The 20619-nt window shown below is 42.4% G+C and overlaps 1 protein-coding gene across 2 annotated transcripts in view; it reads right to left on the minus strand.

The window, feature by feature from the left end:
- PDE4C (phosphodiesterase 4C) overlaps window positions 1-20619 on the minus strand; it is a 58132-nt gene that overhangs the window by 26787 nt on the left and 10726 nt on the right. For both annotated transcript variants that reach the window (XM_083349443.1, XM_083349442.1), the window contains exons 2-7: window positions 13251-13442; window positions 12572-12608; window positions 10998-11071; window positions 8655-8707; window positions 5870-5982; window positions 2639-2732 (exon numbers count right to left, since the gene is read on the minus strand). In XM_083349443.1, coding sequence (XP_083205569.1) covers window positions 2639-2732; window positions 5870-5982; window positions 8655-8707; window positions 10998-11071; window positions 12572-12608; window positions 13251-13282 — 403 coding nt within the window. In that variant the 5' untranslated portion in view covers window positions 13283-13442. The remainder of the gene's footprint in view (window positions 1-2638; window positions 2733-5869; window positions 5983-8654; window positions 8708-10997; window positions 11072-12571; window positions 12609-13250; window positions 13443-20619) is intronic.

A 20619-nucleotide genomic window follows, 5' to 3' on the forward strand; every position in this document is an offset into this window, starting at 1 on the left:
TCAGGGTCATCTGTTATTGATTTTTATAATTTTTTATTTTTAAAATAATTAAATAAAAATAAATTCTGTTTATTATTTTTATTATTGACATCATTCATTAACAAAGAACTTTAAAAGGTATCTTCTCTTGCAAAGCTAAGAAGAATGCACCAATCTTGCCTGCATTTTTGCTGCCTTGAAAAACGAGGCAGATTTGAAGTAGAATTTAGGCATTTATTTTATAGCTTAAGAAAGACCATTGTTTCCCTCCTTTTGCGACTTTCAGTTTGCATATCAAAGTCAGAATATTGTTGCCTACTATTCTCGTGTATTATCAGTGCACTTGATGTATATGTTGTTATTTTATACATTTCTATATAACTTCATTTACAATTGTTTCTCTGGGTGGTTTACAACAAAATTATTATAATAAAATAATAAAGACAACACCTAAATCGCTATAAAAATAGATTGTGCAAAGGGTTAAACAGAGTTAATACAAGAGAAGCATTTCTCTTTGAAACATTAAAACAACCACTTTGCTCACAAAGCTCATGCAGTTGTTTCTGTCCCAGTTGTCTCTGCCTGTATATACATGCATAGATAATACAGGTGAAAAAACTGTTAGAGAAGCAAAATAACTGGGCACACATGTGCACACAGAGAGAGCCAGAGAAAGATTTCAAAATAGCCATGCCAGACTTGTCATATTTTCAACAAAGGTACTTGGAGAAATGGCTCTTTTAAATGGTATGCCCATCCTTGATTTAAAAAAAAATGAATAGGGGAGGAAAAAGGAGAACAATCAAATGAGAAATCATTCAATGATCCTTCATATTCGGAAGACCAAGGTGAATGTACTGGTCTTCAGCAGGATTCTAGAAAGGTATAATTGGAGACATGTGAATTTCACCTGTGCCACAATACAGGTGCTGCCCCAGAGTGAAAACCTACTTGCCTACTTGCATGTGAATGCAAGATACCAATTTCTTCATTAGGGTATACATAGAAGTACTAATGGCCTAAGACCATTTTAACCAAGTTTTTTATTCTCTATTCCTATATATATCCATCTTTCGGCTTATTTGTCTGTCTGAAAACTGAGGATAGCATTTCATGAATTAGATAAACTTTGAAGAATTAAAGTCAGGTACACATTATATTTGGCTATTCTATATATGTTTGCATTATACTATTCACATTTGGTAAGTGCTATTCTAGACAACAATTGAAGTACATTTACTGCCCAGCGTAGCCTAATTTTTTAGATTCCTTGATGATCCACAAAAAGGATCTTGGGTTTGCAGCGATTATCTCAAACAAGACTCAACATGCAGTCCCTATTCAAAAGGTTAATTCCATTTTGGAAATTTTTAGTAAAAGAACTGAAATTAAATTGGCTTTGCTATTAGCTGATAAATCATCAGAGCTGCTGTTTATACATTTATTTTGTGGATGTCTTTATTCTTTTAATGTTTTTTAAATTGCTTTATAATGTTATAATTGTAAGTTGCCCAGAGTCACTTGGTTGAGAAGGGTGGCTATAGAAATTGAATGAATGAATGAATGAATGAATGAATGAAGCAAGCTACCGTTTTCATAATTCTAGTATACAATTGCTGCATTTTAAAAAAATAATGTTATAATACTGGAAAAGATGCAGGAAAGAATAGCCAAAATAATGTAGGGCTAAAGCTAATTTGCTATCAGTAAAATATGTAAAATATATAAAAAGCTGGGGAATTTATATAAAAAACAATATACATTAGTGGACATATGCTAGAGGTGAATTAGAATAGTCAAAATGCAACAATGGTAGATAATGTATCTCTCGGGAAGAGAAATTTAATGACAAGATATTTGGGACTAATTAAGGGAAGCACTTTTCAGCAAACAAAAAGTTTAACTGTGGTGTTCATTATCACAAGTCACAGTGATACATGCCTACTTGGATAGTTTAAAAAGGAGATTAGACAAGAATGAGGTTGTCCATTATTGAGGGTGTATGTCACCACCAGTATCAGATGAAGTACACTTCTGAATATTCATCATGGCGAAATACGGAATAAAGTTGGAAGGGTCTACTCCAACTTCCTGCTCAGTATAGGATCCACTAGTAAATCTATGCAGATGACTATACAGTCTTTGCTTAAAGATTTCTAGTGAAGAAGAACCGATCACTTCATGTGGCAGTCTGTTTCACTGGTTGTCAACTTGTATGGTCAGGAACTCGGTACATGAAGGAGATGGCATTTATGTCTTTATTATAGAATTTCCAGTGATGTTTGGTTCATCACAGTAGGAACAGAACACTGGACTAGACAGCTTGGTAGGTCTGCTACAGCACAGCTCTCCAAGATTTCTCTTTATGGTGTTTTAAAAGAGAATAGTGATAACCTCACAAGAAAGAGGCTGAAATCCGAAAATACAGCAAAAGAATTCCATTTTTTGTTCAGTTTTATTTCTAATGTTCTCTAAGACCTATTGCTTATGTGCCAGGATCAAAAAGAGCAATATGTATTGTCGGCTCCTGTAGAATAACATTTCTTTAACAGTTTACATCTGCCTCCCCTTAGAAAAGTGACTGCCCCACTCTTCCATATTAATTTAACAATTTCCTGAAGAATTGCATTTGAAGACCGTTAAGCTGATGACTCACCCAAGAATGTGTTGGAGATGTACTCGGATACCTGGTTTCCAGAACGGCTTGTTTCCGAGAGGTGTGTCAGTTCTCGATTGAGCATTCTTCTAAACTAGAGACAGGGGAGAGGAAATCAGCAACCTGTAAGGAGCCATCACAGCATTTGGATCAGGAGCATCTGAACCCCATGGGCCTGGCCTCAAAGATACCATTGAACAGGAGGCCATTGTTAAAGAAAGAGATCAGTGACAAGGAAAGATATTTCAAATAAGGTACTTCAGCAGCAGAAAAATATCTACTTTCCTTCTTAATTTCTGAATTTTCTCAGCTGGCTTCTGGTTATATTCAGAATCTGAGAAAGGATTGCCAAATTGCAAACAAAGATGATTTTTAAACATTAAAATAATAGGTATTGAGGTAGTATAACACCTGAGACATGAAAATGAGTCAAAAGAAAGCAAATATTGAAATATGCAGAGGAAAAGCTAAACCACAGCAAAATCTTTTGATTAGCCAGAAACATAATATCTATTTTCTCGCTGAGTTGTAAGCATTTAAATTATGTGTATTATTGGTAGCGTGTATGGCTAAGGAGAAGAAGAAACTTCAAACAAAATTTAAAAAACAATGACTTGGGGAATTCTGATTGCACAAATCTTAGATAAATTTTCAATTTTACATTCTTAAAGGTGAAAATTTTAAAACACCAAAGGTGAGCTCAGGAATCTTGCTTCAAAACTAGTGTAAAAATTTGTTTTTATCTCTGGAAAAGAGGAGAATACCCAGGAAACTCCATAAAGTTGATAAAGGTGATAAATACAAACATACATTCATGTTGTATATTGTACTGCTTTTCTCAAACATGACCTAGTTCCAGGTCGGATGTGCTAGATCTCATCCATACTGAAACAAGCCTTCCATCCTATTAAAGGACTCACCTTAATGAAAAAGAATTCTACTTATGTGAAACAATCTGGAGTTATATTCTACAATGTGGATTAATGCACCTGGTCCTTTCCTAGAATTGTTTAAAAATTCAGTTGGTGGGAAGAAGAGTTCTGTATAACTCAAAACACACACGATTGCCTTGATTGCATTTTTCCCCCCACTTTGAAATAAGCTTCTTTTATAAATATCTCTTCATCAAGTGGCATATTATTTGGGGAGGGGGACAGACACCCTTCTGAAGTAATGTTTTCTCTGGGTGACGGCATTATTCAGCCACAGTTTTGCGGAGTTCCTTCAAGAGTATTTTCACCGAGGTTAAAAAAAATAAAAGCATTATGGATGTAGCAAAAGCAGAAATCTCCCCTGAGCTCCTGTGATAAGGAGAGGATACCTGAACAGTTGGGGGGAGAGAGAGAGAGAGAGAGAAAAAAGGCATTCCCTCTGCTGCAGAATAGCATGCATTTAGGGGTGTGCATATGTTTGTGTGTGTGTTTGATGTTTTTTGTGTCTGTGACTAAATCTTTGCAGCGGCAAAACCCCTTTCCTGCATCCCTTGCTGGAGAGATTTGCCAAGAGTTACATCGTGTCGGGGAGTCCCCACTTACCTTGATGCTGCTGTCCCAGAATGCGAACAACGAAGTGCTGGCGTCAGGCATCGCAACGCCAAAAGTGCCAGCTTGTGTGCGAGCCCACCCTTCTCTCTGAGGTGCCCTAGTCAGACCACGGATGCTTCTACCAAGAGGCCTGAACTACCGTCCCAAGCTCTGCAACAAGGAGCCTAGGACTTGTCTGCAATGCTGAGAGTCAGGACAGAAGCTGAGGAGGGGGACAAAGTCCCCCCTGCTTCACTGCCGAAGAAAGGTTTTTCCATGGATGTACCAAGGCTGCTCCAGCATCAGGTACCTCTCCTTTCTGCTGCCATCCAATCAGAAGCCACAGCCACAGAGGCTGGAGCCAGCTCATCTCTCCGATTGGCTGGCAGACCCTCTGAGGAAGGCGATTTGCTTTAACCCCCGATGGTGCCCAGGCACAACAGAGCATGGAAGTTGTTTCCAAAAACTGTTTAGCAACAGCCAAGCCTTTCAGAGATAATCCCCTCCCCCCCGCCCCCCTTTCACCTTCTTCAAGAAAACCATTGACAGTTGGAGAGAGTGGTCTTCCTAGGGTGAACAAAGGCTGGAGGAGGCTCTTCTGGGTTTTTTGGTGGTTAAAAGGGCTCACAGTGATACGAGGGAAGGCTGATCTTTTTCAGAATCTAAAAGTGGCAAGGGGAAGACGCTTATTTAAATATACCCCTGCCTTCCTGCCCCACAGATAGGCTGAACGTTTTAAGCTAAAACTGAATTGGGTAGCCTGGCATTGTTTGGTCTATGCTCCAGGCCATTTTATTAAGAAATCAGATAGTAATTGCATGTTATATAAAACCTTGCAAATGGATGTTATTACCCCATTCTTATGGCTTGGAATGTCCCCCACACAAATCCTCACTTTTCACTGGCTTCCAGCACAGTGTTTTTTTCTTCTTCATTATTATTTTCCATTCCGTTGGAATCAATGGACCAGAAACTGGGGGTGTATAAAAAATGGAAAGAACTTATTTTATTGCCTTGAATGAAAGGCAGTAAAAGTTGCCAGCCATTTTACCATTTTGAATACTGACCCATACTTTTATTTTCCCCCAACTGTCTCCTCTGTCATTTTTTTCTGCTGAAATACATAAAAGTTATTTATAGCAGTCACTTCCGATCTCTTATGACCGATATCATGGTTTGTTTATTTGTATGACCGGTCAACCAAGGCTGCCCTTCAGAAAGTTCACAAATGCTTCTCTTCAGAGGGAGGAATGAAAGTGAACTGTGTGGAAAGGCTCTGCTTGACAGCCTTAGGCCCAGAGTAGGCCTTTCCCAACTCTCCAGGTGAAACAGCACAGGGATATATCTTGGGAAGAGTTGCACTGGACAAACAGGGGTTGCAGACTTCTGGAATAACATAAAATTGTTTTGCAAAGGTGGCTTGTGGAATGTTGCAAACAGCAACCCCATTTCTCAACTTTCAGCAGTTCCTCAAATTTTAATCTGCTTCAGGCAAAAAGCCTGTATCACTTCCTTGGCTTCCTCTTTTCTTCTCAAAACCTTATGCCATTTTTTTAAAAAAAAGAAACGACTCCATGGCCATAACACAACAACCATTTCTCTGCCAAAAGGGGAACTGGTAACCGAGGTTGACAGTGGTCAAGAAAGAGAGAGAAGAGGGGACTTCCTGTCTTTGGAGTTGAATCCCAACCCAGGTTGAATGTCTTACCTTGTTGGAAGCCATCTCACCGACTGAATGACGTGTTTGCAAAGTCTCCAGCTGATCCAGGCACCAGTCTAACTCTTCCAAGGTCTCGATAGCCAACTTTTGGTAGGCATCCTCTAGGAAATGCAAAGAGCATCACTGAAAATGCTGTCTAGAACCAGGGGTCCCCAACCTTGGCAACTTTAAGACTTGTGGACTTCAACTCCCAGAATTCCTCAGCCAGCTTAGGAATCTGGGAGTTGAAGTCCACAAGTCTTGAAAGTTGCCAAGGTTGGAGACCCCTGGTCTAGAAGGCATGTCTGTGCCATCTTAAAGAGTGGCATTGTTGAGTCTTCACATACACTGAAAATTAGATTCAAAACTGCCAATAACCTTTAGGTGGAAACCACAGTGGTACGTTCTAAAAACTGGTTCTAGTTTGGAAAAAATGGTCCAGGTTTTATTTTTTTGGAGTTCACATGTGTCATCCTCTCAGAACTATCAAGGTGGGGGCTAAGTATTATGGAGACATGGCAACCTTGCAAGTAAGGTTAAATCAAATGGCACATTTTAGAGTTATCAAAGATTCCAGTTGGAATATTTGGAATCAACTGGTAAGCAAACCCACAATAAACAGAACAGGATCATTTGATTCAGAATATTATATTAGCCTCTTCAGGGAACAAGATGCTGATCCACATGGGATTGCCAGAAAAAACTATTCATGATTTATATTAGAATTGCTGCAACATACGGTAAATAAATGCTCTTATTCTGGACCATTTTCCTTAAGGGTTGCAATCCTAATATTTTAATTTGCTTTTGGGATATTCTTTTGTTAGCATTAGCTCTTTTATTCTGTAATTTTATTCTATAATAACTTGAAGCAGCAGTTTGGACATTGAATGCCTGCTGGAAAAGTAGTTTGCGTATATTTTAAACGGCTAGAGCAATGTTTCTGAACCTCAGCAATTTTGGCTGGGGAATTGTGGGAAATGAAGTCTATACATCTTAAAGCTGCTGAGGTTGAAAAACACAGGGCTAGAGAAATAAGATAGGTCTTTGCTCTCAAGGAGCTTATAATCTACTTTTCAATCTTTCCTGGGCTCACACCTCACAGAAGGCTAAATTTAGTTTGTTTTTGCTTTAATGTACAAGCTCATTCACAGAGGCTTAGCGTTATCTGTGAACCGAGGAGCTATGGTTTATTCCATATATCATGATCAACCAAACACTGAATTTTAGGGCAAAATCCTGGCTTTAGGCTGTCCTGACATTGCTTACCTTGTCCAAAGAGGCAAGGTAAGGAAGCAAAGACGAGAAAGGGATAAGGAAGTAACAGAAGCTTTCCTCCCTGTCATTCTGGGACTTTTGAATGCCACAGCCTAGGAATCGTGCTCGGCCATAGCGCTAGTATATAAGTTGCCTCCCCCTCTCGTTAAGGTATTTCACTGGGAGCCATCAAACACCCCCCTCCCCATTTGCTGCAGCATGTGCCTCTGTTGCAACCCCCTGCCTTCCGTCAGACAAGCCCACGGAGGTTGATGTATGCTTCTGGAACCGATTTGCCCGATGTCAGGGGTCGGCCAAAGGTTTAGCAGAATGCAGGAGAGAGAGGTGGTTCAGGTCGCCCTGAGACAGGAAAGGAAGGGCTGCCCATCAGAAGGGCCTGTGGGGCCGCAGAGACCAGCTGAAAGAGAGCCGTTTTGAATAATGGAACAACTGACGTCAATTGGAGACGTTCCACCCGCCGCAGAGGTGGCATGAAACAGAGCCAGAGGAGGAGGGGCAGGGAGAGGGCAGCCCAGAGCAAACACAGACTGCAGAGGCTGAGGGGGGTGTGGCGGGCAGGGGTGGGAGGGCAAGTATCCCACAGTGGGCGAGACGGGCCCTGGGAGGCTCCCGTGAGAATCACCTGCAGCAGGCCTCAATACTACTCTCATGCACAGTGCACGAAAAGGAGCTGGTATCAAAACCGCCCCCCCCAGCTTTTCTCTTTAGGCAGAAGAAACCTTTTTTTCTTTTCTTTTTCTTTCCACGGCTTCAGTACGGTTGCCTGCTGACACTGCATAGGCAGGAGCTATGAGGGCAACAACCCCCCCCCCCAAGAATGTTTAGTTTGAATTTCTGTGCCACAAAGTCACTTGGAAAAGGGCAAATCATCGTTTCCCAATATTCAGAAATGGAAAAGGGTAAAGCACGGGGGACGGGGGCGCCGGGGCTGGGTGAGAAAGCATCTAAAGCAGGATGTGAGAGAAGTAAAATCCTGTAAGAACATAGAGACGGTGGGTTTTTTTTTCCTTGCGCCTCACAAAAAATGGAGTCTGCAGCACCTCCAATTTAACAGGTTAACCAATTTTTTTTTTAAAAAAAGCTGTTTTATGCATCGAGCTTAGTTTACAGAACTCTTTGCCCACCAAATGTAGCAATGGCTGACAGGAGATATTGACAAATTCAGTAGAGAAGATTTATTAATAGCTATTAAGCCGAGAACGAAGCCTGAAACTTCCATAGTCAGAGGCAGTCTAGAGCTCTGAATGTCAGTTACTGGGAATAACCACAGAAGGACATCTGCCTAAGCATCTTTCTTGCAGACTTTGTGGAAGCATCTGATTGGCTTCTCTTGAAAGCCAGATGCTGAATGATGCAGACCTTGGATCCATATCAGCTGATTTCCTTTTACAAGCTTATGAGCTTTCCAGTTTGTAATATGGACCACCTCACAAGGTGAGACCACTTCACTTCAAAGACAGTATTTTTTTGGGGGGGAGGGGAGGAAAACATCCCAGAGACAGCTGAGAGGGCTTACCTGATAGATTGACCTTAGATGTGGTGAGGGGATTGATGGGACCAGATGTTCGTCTGCAAAATATAGCATAAAGTTAAGTTTCTCTGAAGCCCTGTGGCCCTCGGTGGCTGGTGCTGGAGAGAGGGGGAAAAATCCCCCAACAAGCTATTTACTCAAGAGCTCATCCCCCTCCTCCATGTAGGATTACAGTATGGTTACCGGCATACAAATTATAACTGAACCATGAACTCTGTTTGAAAGAAGGCTGCATTCCTAAGCAAATTTATTTGAAAACTAGCTCAGCCAATATGCCAAGAGGCTGTACTTCAAAGAAGTACAGTTTTAGATGGGAGCACTAATGTGAAATGTCTTCCCTACTTCTCTTTCAGAAATCTGGGACAAAGGTGGCTCTCACACAGCAAGGTTCTTCTCCTCCCCCCAGCCAGGTCGAAACAGGCAAGATGGCAGACACGACATCTGGTCATGAATGCAGGCTCCATCCCTTTACCCCTTCAATCGCATGGTTGTAGTGACCCGCTTCACTTTTTTGATCCCTTCCTTGTGGGCATTTTGGCCTTATTGCATTGTAACCTTGCATTTGCCATCTTCATCCGATTTGACCTCTGCTGTGAACACAGCTGGTCTCACCCTAGAAATGTACTTCCCATCTTTGTCTGTTTCTTGGTATGTTCCCTCTGTTTAGAGCTGCACAACTCACTGACACTGAGGATGTGGCTTCATAGCTGTATTAAATCAACATTCCTCCCATTCTTGAATCAGAAGAAAAGTAGGCCAACAGGTAAGCTTCACTGTGCCTGAGCAACCAGGCTGGGGAGGAAGGCTGCGGTACAGCTTTTAATTCCCACGCTTCCTTTCCTCTCCCATCATAGGTCTCTTATGGATGGGAAAAATTATCATGAATTGCTCTCCGTAACATGTGGCCCAATGGCGCACGGTTGAGGAACTCCAGTATGTACCTGAAATGGGGAGTTTAGCCCCTTTTCAAATGGCCTAAGCCAGGGGTAGGCAACCTTGGCTCTTTTATGACTCATGGACTTCAAATCCCAGAATTCCTATGCTGACTCAGGAATTCTGGGAGTTGAAGTCCATGAGTCATAAAAGAGCCGAGGTTGCCTACCCCTGGCCTAAGCGAACATGGATAGTTGGTCTTTGGAGATCAGCTCTTCCAGCTGACAAAGATTGGTGGCCATACAACGGAGCAGGAAAGAGCTTATTTCTTTCCCCATCACACTGCTACTCTTGTGTGCCCCACTGACTGGATATTTTTTTTCTTTGTTTGTTTTCTTGACATGGGAATATCAGTCTTCTGGAGACTGATATGTCCATGTCAAGAGTCATATTGAGTGGGGGGGGGGAGAAAACAACACAGTCTCAATTGGGAAGAGCTCACAGCTACATTAGGGGAGCTCTCTTCTGCATCACCCTGCTCCCCTCCAACATCCCAGCAACTGTTGGTGGTGCTTCTTTTTTAACATGGGAATATCTTCTGGAAAATCAGTATTCCTGTGGGGAAAAAAGGGAACTTGCTCTTTCCCTTTTTCACAACCCAGTAATCTATTAAAGATGGAGTTTGCAACTAGTAGCCCCCACAGGACACACAAAATTGCAAATTAGGTCTAGCAAAAAATTGCAATATGTTTATTTTGGAGTATGATCAATGAGATGTATCTTCCCTTGTTTATATGGACCACTCTTACGCATACAGATCTATTAGTTATTGACAAGTCTGCCAAAAAAACCAGGGTTACCAGTCTTCCAGAAAACTGGCAGATCCGTATTCATAAAACGAAGTAGTTGGGGGTTACGTGGGTAGATGCTTCCATGGAAGCCAAGTGCCCAGATCTCTTGCAATTCAAGCCAAAATGATCCCAGAGAGCAGGGCCCAGTGACACAATATGTGTGTCTCTGTGTGGCTGTAACAGTCTTAAGCAGGCAATACAAGTTCAGCAAGTCCACATTCTGGACTGCACAATCACCAATAATATCCTCAAGACACACAAATGGTATGCACCATCAGATTATATCAGGAGAATGAAGAAAACCTCACTGTAAGAGCTTCTATTTCTGCAGCAGGCAGGGTATCATGAGAACATGGTCCTTGCAAATGGCATTTGAGGTATCTTTGTACACAATAGGGAGGACAAAAGGACGAGACCCCAGAGATTATGCCTTCTGTATCCACTTTTGCTTTACCAAATCATCATGCAGAACTACAGGATCAGAAAAGGGTTTCTGCAGGTTGATGGAAAGCCAAAAGGGGGCACAGTTTTGCCAACCACCCCTTTAATTGCCCAGACCCCTCGTGATTCCTTCCTTCCTTCCCCACCTGAACCTGTCACTCACTTGTTGCAGACATGTTCCCGCAGGTGGGTCAAGACAGCAAAGTTGCTGCGAACTGTCCGCAGGCTGGCCAAGACCTGTGAACGGGAAGAAGAACAGACCTCAGAATCTGCATAGCGGCTCTTGGTCTCATGTGAATGCTCGCTAGCTGGATTTGCATAATACAGTTTTCAGTTATTGAATTAACCCTCAGTTACTGGATTTGCCTCCTACAGTGAACCATAAATGAAACAAAAGAGTAACTGGGCCTCTAAAGTTAGCCATGGTTAAAATTAACCCAGTTTAGCAGCTTTTATGCCCTTGGTTTTTAACTGGCCAGGTTATACAAACCAAAGCCAAGAGGATGTAATCATATAGGAGGGCCTCCCTTCATACAATTTTTCCCTGAAACTTTCCTCCTTCGGAGAATACTGTGAGGTTTGCAGACTTAGGCTGCAGTCTTTAGTCAGTCTCTTTTTCCTCCCTGACTCTCAACTCTGCCTCTCGGGGGTCTTGCAGCTAGCAGAAATCGAAGTTGTCTCTTGCTGTCTGATTAAGGAGAGGGCGAGGCTGTTTTAACCTTGCTTCCTAGGTAGTACCAAAACTCTGGATCCCAGGAGGGAAAAATTGCTTGCTCACTCCAGGTGGTGAATTCATTCTTCCATGTACTTCCCTTCCTTTAAGAGACAAAATGTTTTCCTCCTGTAGAACACTGTTACAGAGCAGTGAGATATCCCAAAGGAGGGATATGGGAATGCCGAACCATATGCAAACCATATTTACAACCTTTTTTTGCCACAGTTATTAAGGGAATCACGTGGTCAATAAGTGAATCCAGCTTCCCCCATTGACTTTGCTTGTTGGAAGCCAGTTGGGTTGATCACAAATGACAAAACACGTTGCCTCAGGAGATTGCGACCATCGCAAATACATGCCAGTTGCCAAGTGCCTGAATTCTGATCACATGGCCGTGGGGATGCTGCGAGGGTCATAAGTGTGAGGGCTGGTCGTAAGTCACTTTTTTCAGTGCTGCCGTAACTTTGAACAGTCGTTAAACGAAGGGTTGTAAGTCGAGGATTACCTGTATATGAGGTATGTATATTAAGAGCAGCAAGAAGATTGATATAAATGATATAAATGGGATGCAGAGTGGAAGCTTGAAAAGTTATGCATAGCATGTTGGAAGCAGAGAATTTCCTTATTTTTGCACATATAAACTTGGGGCGGGGGGGGGGATAAGGAAGATAAAAAACATAAGAAACAATTATGCAGCATTAATTCCCCAAATTTCTAACTCTGTTAGGTGACTTTGGCCAACAAGTTAAATGGCTTTTAGAAAGAGTTCAAAAAATATATAATCGAAGGTGAGGAAGGGTCCATGAGGGACAACCACCCCCAGCCTGATACTTTTCAGAGAGATGAGGCTAGAATTCACAACCATAGTGTCTTGGGGGGCACCGAGCTGTGGCCTTAACATATCAGGTTGGAGTAAGTCACATAGGGAACATATCTCATTATGGCTGTGAACATGTTCTTAACTGGGCATAGGGGCACAGCAGGCCGAGACTGACCACTTCCAACCCTAAAGAGATACTCACCTGTGCAAAAGGAGTAACAATCAAGTCTTCTCCGTGCCTGCAAGGGGAGAAGAGAAGGATGTTAATGGTTACAAAGTCCAAATAGTGGGTTCAATTTCTGGACACAGCATGAAGTGCCCTATGCAGATTACACCTCTGTTCCTCAGCTAACCTAGAATAACTGTCTTGGAATATATAGACAGCCTTGGAACTTTCTTTCCACACTATGGCAGACCTTTCAACATATCCCAGGTGAAAACAGAAACTTGGGTCAAAATCCGCACTGCGCCCATTCTATAAGGCTCCGTCTCACTGCCTTACATGAAATCCACTGAACCTGACAAGGGATTGTTCCCAAATGTAAAAGCTGAAGAATGGGAAGCTGAGGAGGATTGTTCCGGTTGCAAATACAAGAATTCTGAAGAAACTGTATTCTTCCACGATTTTTCTTTAATCTCAGCCAGGCTGGTCACTAGCCTTAGAGCAGCTAGACTGCAAACATCCTAAGACACAATGTTGTCTCTGGGAGACAACACTGATTAGTGTGGCTCTGGTTTTACAGCCAGAAGAGAAGCATCAAGAAACTCCACATAACAGAAGATGTCAAAGGTGGTCTTTGTGTGATTTTATGAGTCTCACTTTCTTCTAGTAAAAGACAAAAATGCGTGCGTTTGACACAACCCTTGCCCTCTCTGCTTACATGTCACTGCTGATGGAAGAATTGCGGGACATGGCTTTGGGGGAGAGGTCATAGTCGCTATCCGATCGGTAGAGGAAGGACTCCCGACGTTGGCTGTGGGGTGTTGTGCCTTGTAAAACGAGTCCCAGGCCCAGATTGGCCTGGGAGTCAAGGGGACTTCGTCCTGGAGAGAAACCATTCTCGACATCAAAGCTGTAGAAAGACAAAAAGAGAAAGACAAAATGTAAAGCAATTGCTCCAGTCGCTTTGCTCAGTCTTTTCCTGTTGAAAGGAACATTTTATTTTTAAAGAAGATGGCAATCATGGCTCATAACAGACTAAACCTCCAATGAAATTACAGGTAGTCCTCAACTTACGACTGCTCGCTTAGCAGCTGATCAAAGTTACAAAGGCCAACCCCCCCTCCCACTCCAGTCATATGATCACATTTTGGGCATTTGGCAAATAGCCTGTATTCATGACTGCTTGCGGCATCCCATAGTCACATGACTTCAATTTTTTTTTTGCAGGAAACTGACATTTACTCCAGTTTCTGTCAAAAACTACGCATTGCAGACTGTGGATTCACTTAAAAGTCACAGACTTTGCTTAATGACTGTGATGTTCGCTGTACATCCATTGCATTCGTTTAATGACTGCCATAAAAAAGTTGTAAATTCAGGTGTGGTCATGTGGGAACCTGCTTAACGCTGCTTAACGACTGGCACTTACGACCATAATGTGGGGCTCAATTACAATTGGAAATTGAGGACTATCTGTAAAAAAGGACTAAGGTAAAGGTAAAGGTTCCCCTGCACATGCATGCTAGTCGTTTCCGACTCTAGGGGCCAGTGCTCATCTCCGTTTCAAAGCCAAAGAGCCAGCACTTGTCCGAGGACATCTCCGTGGTCATGTGGCCGGCATGACTAGATGCCAAAGGCGCACGGAACGCTGTTACCTTCCCACCGGAGTGGTCCCTATTTTTCTACTTGCATTTTTACGTGCTTTCGAACTGCTAGGTTGGCAGAAGCTGGGACGAGGAACAGGCGCTCACTCTGCTATGCGGCACTCGGGATTCAACCCACCAAACTGCCGACCTTCCGATCGATAAGCTCAGCGTCCTAACCCACTGAGCCACCGTGTCCCTAAAAAAAAGGACTACTAGCTGCTTAATACTGAGTGACTGCTAAACATCTCAATAGTGAGAGGGGCCACATATAGATTTAATAAATAAACCTTCCATAACTGCAAACACACATACATATGATACATACATATTACTGCTGAACAGTAAGAAAATTCAAGAATTGCCTAAATTTTAATTTCTGGAAGGAGACTAGAGGCTGATGATCTTTAACTATAGTCATTCACAGGATGATCATGGGATGATGGTTCTTAGTATACCACTTTAGCTAATATTTGGCACCTATAAGATTTTGAGAGGAACATTTGGTGCTCTAAAACCTCATGGAGAAAACCAGAGAGCAGTTTAATTTGTTCATTCAATTTGTATAACCATCTCTTCATGTTTGACTCTGTGCAACAAAAAGCAAGTTAGAAACAACAATAAAAATAAAACACAAAACTGAAATACATACAGTAGCTCCTCAGGAAGCACCCAAATCCACAGCAATAAACCACTAAATTCTATTACAGGTAGTCCTTGATTTATGACCAGTTGTTTAGCAACCATTTGAAGTTCTGACGAACCTCCCAGAAGGTGCAACCAAATTCTGTTCTTCCATGATCACATGACTGCACTTCAGGCACTAGGACATTTATGGTCATTTGTAGTGTCCCATGGTCATATGACCATCCTTTATGATGTTTTTGCTGAAAACCGGCAGTTACAGTACTCCCAATTTTCAGCAAAAAATCCCCATAGCAAACCGTTGGTTCATTTAATGATTACTGCTTTGGCTTTACAATTGCTGCATTTACTTTATGATTACCGCACTCACTTAAGGGCCACTGCAAAAAGGTTGCAAAAACTGGTCTGGTCACACGAAGACCCATTTTCTGTACTTAGTTTTATTCAGGTGAAGTATCGCACAAAATCATTTATTATTTGAGATGACAGCAGGATTACAAAGCTTGTGAACCTCTGGCCAAAGGCAATCCCAGTGCTAAATCAACTGCTGCTTTGCCAAGTTTTAAAAACTCTTTGCTCATCCACTCCACCATCTTAACCTACCAATCAGCTTCACATTTACGGCTAAGCCATCATGTGTCTTATTTGTTTTCAGTGTATGGTTGCATGGATTAAATTATTGTGGCTTGTAAACTATATCTGATAGTTCAACTTTTTCTGTGAACTTATGTATTTGGCTTATTCAAGAAATCATAATCACATCTTTTGCAATACCCCTCGGCTTTCGTAAGAACAACAACTGTTAACTAGAAGGAAATACTCATTCCCTTGTCAAGCAGGATCTTCCAGAATGAGGTAAGGCTGGAGGTTACTGTATGTATGCAGGGAGATCTCCCTTTCTGCCATAAAGGAAAAAAAAACGTTTATCTTTTGTAACAATAGAATAAGCTCAGTATGTAGGCTAGGAAAAGAAGAAAAGTAGCAAAGTAGCGTCTTCCTGAGCAACCATTAAAGGAAAATCCACAAAATGCTGGAAAAGGTCCAAGCGGTGGACTCTAGCCCCAAGCATTAGATGGTCCTAAGAAATAGATAACAAGTCTAATTGGAATTGCACCTTAAGTTTAATTTTTGTTACCGTGTTTAACAGTATTAAAAGTCTAATATTTTGTCTCTTGTATTGATGTTCTTTGTGTAAAACCAGTAATTTGTGTGTTTTATGCAATTTGCAATTGCTTTATAGTGGAGCAGACTAATGTTATGTTCTTATATATTTTTTTCCTTTTTAGTTTTCTTTCTTTTTTAAAAAAGTATATTTTATTTATTTTTTTTAACATAAACACCGTTAATATTTGGTAAACAGTATGTTGTCTGGGCTTATATTTGCAAAGTAATCACTAACAAATCAGTTTCTATATTCCAAAGTCCGCATAATACCTTTCTTAGTTTTCTTTTAGAGGGCTTATTCCTTACAATTGCCGTGGATTGAACAGCCCTACATTTTTTATCTCTTTTGCTACTGAATATTTTTGCACATACTGTATATAAAGCTAAAAGGGGATTTTTACATTTGCTTTTCTTTTTAATAAAATTTAATTTAATTTCTCTCTTGTGAGATTGGTCTGTCTTCTGAAGGAGGGACAGAAAAAAGATTGATTCTTCTAGCCGCAACACAAGAAGACCAGAATGTGGTGCTATTGACTTTATTTTGTTTTCCTTTCATTCCTTATTTGCCAATAAAGCAACAAAGGTTGCAAGAATCATCTTTTGTCAAGCACACTCCAACATTAGGGGCAGAATAAAAAGTGGGGGGTTGCTCTGGAGGATACTGAAGGTAATGATAGCACTATCACCAAAGCAAGAGGCAGAGCTAGGATGTATAGATACAGAGGGCTTCTAGGGCAGTAGTTTTGAGATCAGTAATTCATCCTATTGTATAGACCAGTGATGGCGAACCTTTTAGAGTCCGAGTGCCCAAACTGCAACCCCAAACCCACTTATGTATCGTCAGGTGCCAGGTGGGCATGGCCCATTGGGTGGGCGTGGCTGCAGTGGTAACTGCAGACTGGGTGGGACTAAAAAGTTCAATCATTTCCAACTTTGTGAGATCTTTTTTCTTCCCCGCGAGAAGTTGAAATTGATTGATTGATTGATTAAACCTTTTTTTTTTGCACACGGCAGCATTGTGGCACGCATGCCATAGGTTCGCCACAACGGGTATAGACTTACTTTGCCATAACACGGTGGTATGAGATGCATGGAGAGATGTAATAAAAATAATAGAGTTGGAAGGGACCTTGGAGGTCATCTAGTCCAACCCCCTGCTCAGGCAGGAAACCTTATACCATTTCAGACAAATGGCTGTCCAGTCTCTTCTTAAAAACTTCCAGTGTTGGAGCATTCACCACTTCTGGAGGCAAGTTGCTCCACTGATTAATTGTTCCAACTGTCAGGAAGTTTCTCCTTAGTTCTAGGTTGTTTTTCTCTTTGATTAGTTTCCATGCATTGCTTCTTGTCCTGCCTTCAGGTGCTCTGGAGAACAGCCTGGCTCCCTCTTCTTTGTGGCAGCCCCAGAGATATTGGAACACTGCCATCATGTCACCCCTTGTCTTTCTCTTCATTAAACTACTAGACATACCTAATTCCAGCAACCGTTCCCTATATGTTTTAGCCTCCAGTCCCCTGATCATCTTTGTTGCTCTTCTCCGTACTCTTTCTAGAGTCTCAACATCTTTTTTATATAATGGTGACCAAAACTGGATGCAGTATTCCAAGTGTGGCCTTACCAAGGCATTGTAAAGTGGTATTAGTACTTCACGTAATCTTGATTCTATCCCTCTGTTAATGCAGCCTAGCACTGTGTTGGCTTTTTTGGCAGCTGCAGCACACTGCTGGCTCATATTTAAGTGATTGTCCACTAGGACTCCGAGATCCCTCTCACATTTGCTACTATTGAGCAAGGTACCCCCTACACTATACCTGTACATTTGCATATATGTATTAAAAATTAAAGTTTTAGTTTTTAAAGGACATTTTGTTTATGCCTGGGTCATAAAGAACTTTTTCTATCTCTCCCCTCCCCCAACTTCTTTTCCTACATTTTTTTAAATTGGGGGATGTTGGGATTAGCATGCACAGTTACTTTTTATTTTAATTTCTGGGTTTGACAGGTAAGCTAAGAGCAGAGCTTTCCTCTAATGGGAAGTTGGAAGATCTCTTGGACTATCAATGTATCAGATTCTGAGATTGTTGAAACAGAGGCTGGTCTCTCGGTGAGGAATCACTGAACCACCTGAAATGAGCAAAGCAGCTACCTAGAGAGATTCAAAAAGAGTGGAGCTTGTTTGTGAAGAACAAGAAACAGTGGGTGGAAACTAACCAAGGAGAGAAGCAACCTAGAACTAAGGGTAAATTTCCTGACAACAATTATCCAGTGGAACAGCTTGCCTCCAGAAGCTGTCGGTGCTCCAATACTGAAGGGTTTAAGAAGAGATTGGAAAACTATTTGTCTGGAATATTATGGGGTTTCCTGCAAGACCAGGGGGTTAGACTAGAACAGGGCTTTTCAACGTTTTCATCCATTGTACCACTTTTAGGATATGGCAACATCCGAGTACCACCAGTCACCTAGCAAGGTATCAAAAACTTAATGACCAAAAAAGCTAAATTTGATTAACTAAACTTAAAGTAAATGTAGATAATAGGATTAATCACCAAGTATTTCATAAATTCTCCTCTGTTGTATTAATTTACCAAAGTTTGGAAGGAATCTGGTTACTACCGTATTTTCCGGCGTATAAGATGACTTTTTAACCCATGAAAATCATCTCAAAAGTTGGGGGGGTCATCTTATACGCCCAGTCGTCTTATACACCGGAAAATAGTACATAAATCAATCGAGCGCCCCCGTTCTTGCAAAGCAACTTCAAGCCTCCTTAGTCCAGTCCCCCCTCCAACATGACTCTCCCTTCCCACCCCCAAGAGCCTCTCAGCCCCTTCCCCTCCCCCTTGCAAATGCCAGACCCCGGGAGCTCTTGCGTCTATTCCAAAGGGTGGGTGGAAGGAAAAGCCCCTTTCGGCTCCGGCTTGGCTGCAAGTCAGCGAGCCCGGGAAGGCATGCCCTCCCCTCTCACTGTGGAGGAAGCAGGGCAGGCTGGCGTCTGGCGGAAGCCGGCAGGGCAGTCCTGCGCATGCGCGTGCTCCCCGGCTCCTAAGGAGTCCTCGGGGAGCCATGGCAGGCGCCACACGCTCTTCCCTCTTGAAGCAGCATCGGCGGAGCCATCCGGCGTCGGGCGGGAGCCGGCAGGGCAGTCCTGCACACGCGCGCACTCCCCGGCTGCTAAGGAGCGCTCCAGGCGTCTCTTGCTCAGGCTTGTGCGGTGCTGCCACCGGTTCAGCTCATTCCCCTGCCCTGCTACCACTTTTCTAGGACGGTTGCATACCACTTGCCAGGTGCCAATGTACCACAGGTGGTACCCATACCACTGGTTGAAAAGCCCTGGACTAGAAGGCCTCCAAGATCTCTTCAAACTCTGTTATTCTGAAAGGTTTGATATGTGCAGATTGTAGTGTAGTCTGGAGTACCAGGAAGAAAGGGCTTCTTTCCAGTGGCAGCGGACCTCACAATGTCTGGTTGGCAGGAAGAGGGGAAAGATTACCCTCCCTAGCTGTTCACAGGCTATATCTAGTTACGACTTCGCAACTAACAGCAACAACAGCAACAACAAAATGCAGATCATTGTTTTAGTCTGGCAGGGTTCTGTCTGTAGGTGAACAACAATAAAGAAACTACTCAGAAGTAACTTCACATGTTTTTTGTCTGTTCAGTCTGACAATATGGAGATCATCATTGTAAATAAATGGGGCACCTTATTTCATAAGCAATTTTAATAATCAGTGGATAGCAAAAAATAAAAATAAAATAAAATCTTTTTCTTGGCCCTTTTTGGCAGATATATTCATATGAAGGAGGAAATCTCCCAGATTGGTTTCAACTGGAGTTGAACCAGATGGTCCTGAGGATTGGATTTAATACTCTTTGTGGTCCCTTCCAGTTCCACAAATCTGATTCTTTGAGTTGACAAGGGCTTAAGCTGGCAGGAGCACGAATGAAGAGAACAAGTCCAGACAGATCCATTATTAAAACATGGTGCAGATGTCATCCAGATCTAAGGCTGAGAAATGAACAGGAAGAGCTCTTTATATTACATAGTCTGGGGTGAATGAAAGTCAAGATTTAAACCAGAAAGCCTGGTGGCTTTGTTCTGCAGTAGTTGCCCTTCTTCATTATTAGGGCTTCTTGTATCTGAAATAAGAATAACCTATCAATCCCAGCCTCATCCTAGATTCTTTGGAACATGTTCCCAAATGCAGGTTAGAGTTTGTAAACAAAGGTACATTTAGACTACTGCAACGCTCTCTACATGGGGCTGCCCTTGAGGACCACTCGGAGGCTTCAGCTGGTGCAAAATGCAGCCGCGCGAGTTGTGATGGGGGTTTCCCGTTACTCCCATGTAACAACTCTGCTCCGTGAGCTGCATTGGCTTCCGGTTGCCCTCCGGGTGAGATTCAAGGTGCTGGTGATGACCTATAAAGCCCTTAATGGCTTGGGTCCGGACTATCTAAGGGAACACCTGCTGCCGGTATCAAGTTCCCTTCATCCTGTGTGCTCCCACAGGGAGGGCCTTCTCTGTGGGGGTGCCTGCCCTTTGGAACCAGCTGCCCGTGGAGATTAGGACTGCCCTCAACCTTCGATCATTTTGCCGAGACCTGAAGACCTGGCTCTTCGAGCTTTCCGGCCCA

The sequence above is a fragment of the Vipera ursinii genome (genome assembly GCF_947247035.1).
Source record: "Vipera ursinii genome assembly, chromosome: 1".
In the NCBI taxonomy this organism is placed as follows: domain Eukaryota; kingdom Metazoa; phylum Chordata; class Lepidosauria; order Squamata; family Viperidae; genus Vipera; species Vipera ursinii.